The sequence below is a fragment of the Sinocyclocheilus rhinocerous genome, unplaced genomic scaffold, assembly GCF_001515625.1.
Source record: "Sinocyclocheilus rhinocerous isolate Xijiao unplaced genomic scaffold, SAMN03320098_v1.1 scaffold153, whole genome shotgun sequence".
Classification (NCBI taxonomy): Eukaryota; Metazoa; Chordata; class Actinopteri; order Cypriniformes; family Cyprinidae; genus Sinocyclocheilus; species Sinocyclocheilus rhinocerous.
In genome coordinates, this window is record NW_015660878.1 from 2,187,860 (window position 1) to 2,196,271 (window position 8,412).

General features: G+C 36.2%; 1 protein-coding gene across 1 annotated transcript in view; it reads left to right on the forward strand.

Annotated features, from left to right (window-relative positions):
• Positions 1–8,412, forward strand: part of LOC107725612 (ubiquitin-conjugating enzyme E2 H) — a 28,248-nt gene that overhangs the window by 10,711 nt on the left and 9,125 nt on the right. The window contains exon 2 of the mRNA XM_016534938.1: positions 7,934–8,010. Within this exon, the coding sequence (XP_016390424.1) occupies positions 7,934–8,010 (77 nt within the window). The remainder of the gene's footprint in view (positions 1–7,933; positions 8,011–8,412) is intronic.

Sequence of the window (8,412 nt, forward strand, 5' to 3'; positions counted from 1 at the left end):
CACGGGACTCCCGCAAAATAGAAATATCTAAACATAAAATATCTAAAACAAATAAATTGTTATTGATCTATATGAACTAATATAAAATATAACATGAACTAATATAAAATCTAAACGATTAACAGGTGCAAGCGTATGCAGAGTTTCTATTTAGGCTATAACGCGTGTTTGCAGCGTTGATGCAGTGCTGAAATGTGCGTGCTCACAAATCCTCTCATTAACACACGAATTGTAGACATTATGCAAGATTCATTATGCATATATTTATTGTGTTATAACAGAGATTTGTGATAGTCATTCAAAGATTTGTTGAAATGATATAAATGCGTATTTGCTGAATGCTGACAGAAAACGAGAAAGTATTATAATGTTTGCCTTTCTATTACTAATAATATGAAAGCAATCGTTATAATACTTTTTTGTATACATTTTAATTCCTTTGTTTAACAGTTCTTTCTGATTATTAGACAGATTTCTATCCGTATTAGACAGAACTGTTAACGACGACAGCGAACAAGGAAAATGTGAACACTGTGTGCGCTGCCGTTCTCAGCGCCGTCAAAATAAAAGTCCCGCCTCGAACACAACGGGCAAACAGAAAAACAAAAAAATCTTCCACCCTCCTCACTCATCCGCTCTCATACACACACACATAAACACATATATAACCAGGCAGCTGCTGCTCGCTTTCAGATCAACAAATGCACACTTATGGGACATGCTGGCACAGCGCATAATGTTTGTGATGTGCTGCACGTTGGCAGGGAATATGCAAGTGTCTCATAATGTTTATTCAACAGTTCTTTAGTGAAGATGGCTACAGATGACTGCCTTTATGAGATATAATGCAAACAGACATATCTAGAGTTGATCTGAACAGTGCATGCATCTACAACAGTCCCACATAGCCTATATAGGTGTTTGCACTTGTTGCTGAGTATGTGCTGTAATGTGGTATAATGTAACACAGAGAGTAAATGTCGTGTCACAGCAGGGTGGTGTTTCTGTTCTGGTGTAGGGCTGTGTGATGTAGCTAGATGTTTTTTTTTATATATAATCCATATTAGATAGTTGTATATATTTGCTCTAATTGCATGGTGGCAAATAACAATGGCAAACAGCCATTTAAATGACTGTTACTTTTAATCACTTTAAATTGCTATTAAAGCTTGCATACTAAGTTGCAAGGAAAGACTGCAAAAAATGTTCTAATGACACAGTCTTTAAGAAACATAGTGGCCAAGGAGCCATTAATGCTTAAAATCATTGCCATATTCAAAATGTTACTTATTTTCATATCGCCAGCCAAATCCCAACTATATAATGAATTTTTGATATATTGCCCAGCCTTATTCTGGAGTGCAGCAGATGTCCAGGAGAGATGAAGACAGTCTCAGAGCTGTGCATGTGCCTGCTGATCAAATGAGAGCTAGTTAATTAGGGAATTAAATAGAGCCCTAATGGAGAGAGTTAGGACAAGGGAAGGGAGATTTTTATGCAGTTTTTTTTGTGTGTTTTTCGCTGTTACGCAGGAATGATCACTGTAATAATGCACACTTTTCACTAATTCACCCAATCTCTTTCTGAGATCTAACCAGATTTGAGGAAAATCCTTGAACTTTCATGCATGTGACTCCAGAGGTAAGCTGCACACAGCATAACTTCAGTCCTGAGCAGAGCAGATTTACACAGAGAGTCATTGAGCCAGGCAGCTGGGGAAGGGTGTGAGGTTACACTAGGATAGGAAGTTGTTTTAGGGGTACTGGCATTGGCCATAGATGGCTTCCTGTTAGGTTTGACGTCTGCCTTTCTAACCCTATTTCACCTGATGCAAATCATGACCCATATTCGCTAGATGGTTGAATGGAATCTTAAACCTCAAGGTGCATCTTGTCTGTTTCTCCATCAGTGAACCCGTGTACTTCCTCTTAGCATCGTGCAGACTAAAAACTGCCACACGTCCTGTCTTTCATCTGCCCAACTTGAGTAAAATGTTGTGCTTGTGACAGCATGACAGCAAGAGAGAAAAAACGGTCCTCCCTCTTCACAAAAAGTAATTCTTCTGTTAGAGTTCAACAGTTCTGGAATTTAAAAAATCTGTTTGTTTTTATCCATAAGTGATTTATTTTTCTTTAACGTCAATATAAGTGAACTCTGATGTTGGGTAGTGTTAGTATATGCTTCTGGGAACCCATAAAATTCACATTTGCCTGTATGCGAAATTTCACAGGCGAAATCCAGTCATTTTAATAGGAATCCATATGGTCTGGTATTTCGCTCAAGAACAAAAGATAAATTCATATATTTTTTCATATTCATAAAGTCATAAAACAATTTAAGCTAAAGCTAGTCATGTGAATTGCCGTGTTGACCAACAGAAAGTTAGTGTGCTTTGGACATTGCTACACTATTGCCAATGGAAAATGTATTGCTTGCGAAATTTTTACAATCTATCTGTCAAAATCCATGAGATCCACCAGAGAAGTTGCTGGGAATCATGACAAGCAGGACGGAGAGTAGCTAATTACCGTTAGCTAATGTTATTTAGCTAGCTAGCTGCCTACACGTTCGCAGAAGTTTCCTTATTAGAAAATACATTGAAAAATTGTTGGAGATTTGTGTGCAGGCTTGTTGTTCGGTATTAAGGATGCACTTGGAAAATTCCAGGTGATAAGTTTGGCACACAATTATACCTTAATATGAGGTTTAAATAAAAATAGTTAGCACATTTAGCTTGTGTGAGGGCCTGTCTGTTTTGTAGATGTGCACCACAAGCTCCAGCTGTTTTTTAACCAACATTAGCAGACTTCACACTGTTAGTGGACTGAGGTGTCTGGATTACAAAATAGAAACTCTTCGGACAGAATGTCCACGCCCTTTGGCATAAACATAAATATTTTTGACCACAAAGCTTTTACTCAGACGCTCTTACATGAACTCAACTGGCCTGCAGTAGAATAGCGATGTATTGTCTTTAATCATCTGTAAATAATGTGGCGCTAACAAGCAGACAGTGTTTTCCACCCTGTTGGCAGTGGGTAAATAGTTTGCCTGCACCCCAAGGCCAGCCGTTAGCATTAGGTGTCAGAGAACACGATTCCCTCCTCTCTGTGTTTGTCTGTAATGATGAATGAATGCGTCTCAGGAAAGAACATGCTGCTACGCCGCCGTGCCTTGGCAGTTGATGTCTGCCCGCTGTTTTCATCCTTGGCTATCCAGAATGAACAGGAGGGATTTGCTCCTGCAGGGAGGGGGTAAACCTGGCTATTGTGTTTGTGTCTTTTTTGCAAGAGACAGATTTAATTGTAATTGTAACTTGTGACTCATGCTGTGATTCAGCGCGGTGGCCGTCGACTTTTAACCGGTTCTAAATGACTGAGAACACACTCCACAGTCTGCATACCTGTATTTCAATTTTGTTCTGATTTTAGTTCAAATTTTCATTCTCAAGAATCACACGAAATGGATCTACAAGAAAAAAAGACATTAGGCCTACTGGGAAAAACAGAAACTAAACCAAGGTACATTTACTAAAAAACTAACTAAAACTACATTTAATTTAAAACTTTTTTTTCTTTTTCTTTTTTTGCTTCTTTTTTTGTCACCCCTCACATTTGAGTCAAATTAGTGCATTATTTGTAGCAGCTTTAAAATACTAAAACTGTTTTTTTATGATTGGCTGTGTCATTACTATTCTATGATATAAAAATAGATAAAAAATATTTTTTTTAAATGAAAGCAAAAAAAATTTATTAAATAAAAACAGTGAGACATGATAAATGGCCAAAGATGACTATTTGATTCTGTACATACAATAGTGTAATAACTTTGATAGATTTCAAATCTAAAAAAAAAGAAGCAGCTTTTTTTAGTGATTAATTGGGATTGTGTAACCAAAATGCATTTTTGGTTACACTAAAGTGTCCTTGTTACAATGTAATTATACAGTTAAGTTCTGAGTAATATTAATTAACGTACTTATTATATGGTTAGGTTTATGATTTGTGATTGGTTTAGGGTTAGTTGCATGTAATTATGTATAACTTATAATACATAAGGGGGGGGAGTGTTGAGATGGGTGAAAACAGGTGGGTGTCAAGAAGACAGCATCTTGTGAGAAGAGAACACATTTGGGTTGCTTTGTCAGCAGCCGGATTGAGCCTTGGGCCGGAGTTAAACCCTTGTTTACAAGAATTTCGCTAAAGGTTATGTGCGCTGAACAATATCAGAGGTGCCGTCAAAGAAAACGCAGCATTTCTCTTGGCTGCATGTTTGGGGAAGGGATACACCACTGCTGTGATAAATAAATAGTACAGTGTGGTTTCGCTTTATAAGAACTATAGGAGTAGTTGAGTAGACAAAACTTAGACTTGAGTAAATTAAAATTGATACATTTATTTTGATTCTTAATTTTTAGTTTTCAGTTTAATTTTAATTTGTGTTAGTAATTTTGCTATGTGCTGTAGTTATTTTTTTTTTGTTATATTTAGCTTTAATTCCTTTTTTTCCTTTAATTTTACTTCTTAGACAAACAAAATTTTAGTTAGTTGCCAAGTTTTTTTTAAGTGTTTCATCTAATATTTAGATTTTATTTTATTTCAGATTTATTCAAAATACTAAAAATGACTTTTAATAGTTTTAATTAACGCTATGACTTTCTTGCTTCAGTGAATTGCAAAAGGAGATGTTTTGAAGAATGTTAACACTGCTCTTTTCAAAACAATCTAGCTTCAAAAATACCAAAAAGTCACCATAAAAGTAGTCTTTTTGTAGTATCTTGTTTGCTCGGATTTAAGTCTTCTGAAGGTTTAAGGTTGAAATTTCTAGTAAATAATGACTCAAATTGTGTCTTTCTGACTCAAAGCTGCTTCAAAGACTTGTATTATAACTTCTGAGTCCTATGGACCACTTTTTTCTTCCACATTTATGGAGTCAAAATTGCCACCCTGTTTTGTTTTAAGGAAAAGGGCAGCTTAAACAATCTACTAAATATCTCCTTTTGTGTTCCACGCTGGAAAAAACATCTTATATTATTGGGGTGACTTGAGGATGAATAGATAATGACAGAACCATTTCTTTAATGCGTACAGGATTTCTGGACAGTTAATAATGATCTATTTTAAATCTGTGTCACCGATGCCTCAGAGGAGAAACACGTGTCTTGCAGTTCAGATGAAGAATTGAAGGAAAATTGAATTATCAAATCAATAGAGGTTTTAATGTACAGTGCTGATAACGGTGGAGAGGAATAGGACCTGTATTTTCAGTATGAATCTGTCTCTTCCTGTGTAGTCTTTAGGATAAAGGAAAACAGCAGGCATCAAAACTGCCTCAAAGGCATGAGAAATGGAGAAAAACCCCTGCAGCCTCCAGGCTTCTGCTTTTCTGAGTGTGTGTGTGTGTGTGTGTCTGTACATGCATGAGCAATTGCTTTTGTGTCTTTCCAAAAGAGGCTTAATATACAGGCGAAAAGTAGTCCCACGTGTCATTGGGCACAGCCAGACAGCTCAGCGTGTTGCTTCTCCACTGGAGGTCTCATGATCACAGCAATGGGCACAGATTCTTTAACAGGTCTGCTGAAGCTCCACACACACACACACACACACACACTCACCCCTTTCTTTATCTCACGAGTCTCGTCGAGAGCAACCTGTACGTGCTGCCAGACAGCAACATTCCTACCTGAATGGAATCTGATCTCATGTGTTTAAAAAAAAAAAAAAAAAGCTGTGTTTATTATGCATGAGTCATCAGTCCGATCATCAGGATCACGTTTGTTCCGAGTCTCTGTGTTGGTTGAGGATAAGCAGCTAATGATGCTTGTATGTAAGTATGTTGTTCAGATTTAGATTAGTGAATGTAAAAGCATGAAAGCATTGTGCAGAAACACACACTTACTGGGTGCTTCCACTATTCTCTCAGCTTTTGCAGATGCTTCACAGCCTAAAATAAACCCTTGATGTTTAACACCTTGGTGACCACAGCCTCTTAGAGCTACAACTGACGAAGAAGCCAGCTGGTGTCTTGAAAAAGAAAACACTATCCCTCTCTGTCACACTCAACCTCTCTCAATCTGGCTCCCTTGTATCACTGTCGAGGACTAGTGGGAATAAAAAAAATCAAGGAATGAATTATCAGTTTATTAATTGAAATGAAAAATTAAATATAAAAATAATAAAATAAAAAAAATACACAATTTCACAAATAAATACCCATTTAAAATAATAAATAGAAAAAATTAATTCAATGTGTAAAATTTAGTTAATGGTAAAAAATGTTATCAAACCCTAAATTCAGTGTTTAAATTCAATGTCAAACCATAAATTCAATGTAAATAGCTTTTTTTTATTTTTTTTACTTAAAACGTTTTACTCCTGTTTTAAATTTATAGTAGATATAGTAGAAAAAATAAAGTCTTTGGAATATAGGAACAAATCAATGAATTTTAAGTATTATTTTGTTTTTAAGGGTGTATTTAAAATAGTTTATCATTTTATTGTTACATTTAACAAAAATTTTAGACTTTGTTCACTCAAAAAATTCAGTTCTGTCATTATTTACTCACCCTCATGTTATTCCAAACCTGTTTGACCTTCTTTATTCTGTGGAACATAAAAGAAGATATTTTGAAAAATGTATCGGTGTATTTTTGTTTTTCTGTACATACAGTGGAAGTCGATGGTAATTTTTAATCTTCCGCAGAAGAAATAAAATGTGTGTTTGAAATGGCATAAGCGTGAGTAAAAATAGTGATATATATATATATATATATAAATGATTAAATTTTGAAAATGATTCTTCAACCTGACAAAACCTGACATTGTGGAGCCAATGAATTGTATACCACAAAAGGTATACAATTCATTGGCTCCACAACGTCAGATTTTTGGAGATAAATCTCTGTATAATTATAGTCATTCAGTTCATGCAACTTGAGACTCTGGCGTCAAAAAGCCACAATGAACGATAATCTGACAGAGAGCGGCTTCCACACCTCTCCCGGGAGCCCTGCAGTCTGCAGGTCCTGCAGCAGATGTTTAAAGGCGACCACTTGAAATTGACAGCTCTGTTTCCCAGTAGAGGCCAGAATCATCAGTTGATACAGGCACCCTTGAGACAAGCACTCAACTGGTTAACTCTCACACGAGTCACGGGACACATCACAGTTTCAACAGACCGTAAACATGTTTGCCTTCATGAGCCGGTCTGGGCAGCGTGAATGTACGGTTTGAGTCACAGTGCAGCCTACACAACAGCTGACACATGACACACACACGATAGCATCAGAGCATCGGTAACTCATTCAATTAAAACACAAACCATGACAAAGTCTGCTTGAGAACTGCGTTTTGGATGCATGTTGTGTTCAAGCCGAGATGGCAGACTGTGTGAGTCTTTGAGAGCGTCGGGTCTCCGTCATGGACTTGGTGTGGTGGTGAGCATGTATTGTCTTGCTCAGTGAGGGTCTGACTGTTGCTCTCTGCGCCAGCAATATGAGAAGTGACTGCCTGACAACCATAGCTAATGATGGAAGTGTCGTATTGAGTTGCCCTGATGTCCTGTGTGCATCAGTCGGAGAGCTGTGGGTCAGACCCACGGATTGGGTTTTTGCCATCCGATCTCCGGAGCTGAACCTCTTGATAATTATTGATGGTCAAAGAATAAAGGCCAAGTGAGAATCTCGAATCTGCTCTTTTTGTGGGTTGAAAGGTCATTTTGGTGCATTCTCCCACTTGTATCTGTCCTTAACTTGAGGTTAATTGTCATTTTGATTTGAATGGGTCTGTCTTATTTGACCCTCATTTAACTTCATTCAACTTTTTCCCCTAAAGTATTTTCTATAAATTGTGAATTTTATTGCTTGTCTTTGCTTTTGTAAATTGCTTACAGTCAGTATCAAAGCTCTTGAATTTGCCTTAACAGTCTCTATTAGCATCGAGAGTAAACATGAAGTCACAATCCTGAGTGGACTCAATGAATTTGTAGTGAAGTTTTATGGACCACAAGGAAGTAAGTCTTTTTTAACTTATTTACACACGTTGAATTGAACCTCATGAAAACATTACAGGTCTCATTTCACCTTCCCCCACCCCCATTTCTCTTTACTGTAATGCAAAAATAATATTCTATAGTAATAAATTAAATATAATAAATTTTTTAATAATATAAAAATGTATATATAATATAGTAATTTGACTTGAGGGAATTATTTAATACATAATAGAATTACTATGAAAAAATATAAATGTGTCATAATATTTACAAATAAATGTAATTGTCATAATTGTAATGATGCAAAAATATGAATGTCATATTTTTTATTTCTTACAAAAATCAAAGGAAAGTACAATACTAATTGATTTTCTTTCATTTCAAAAATTAAGCACATACCCCCCCCCCCCCATTTTTTTT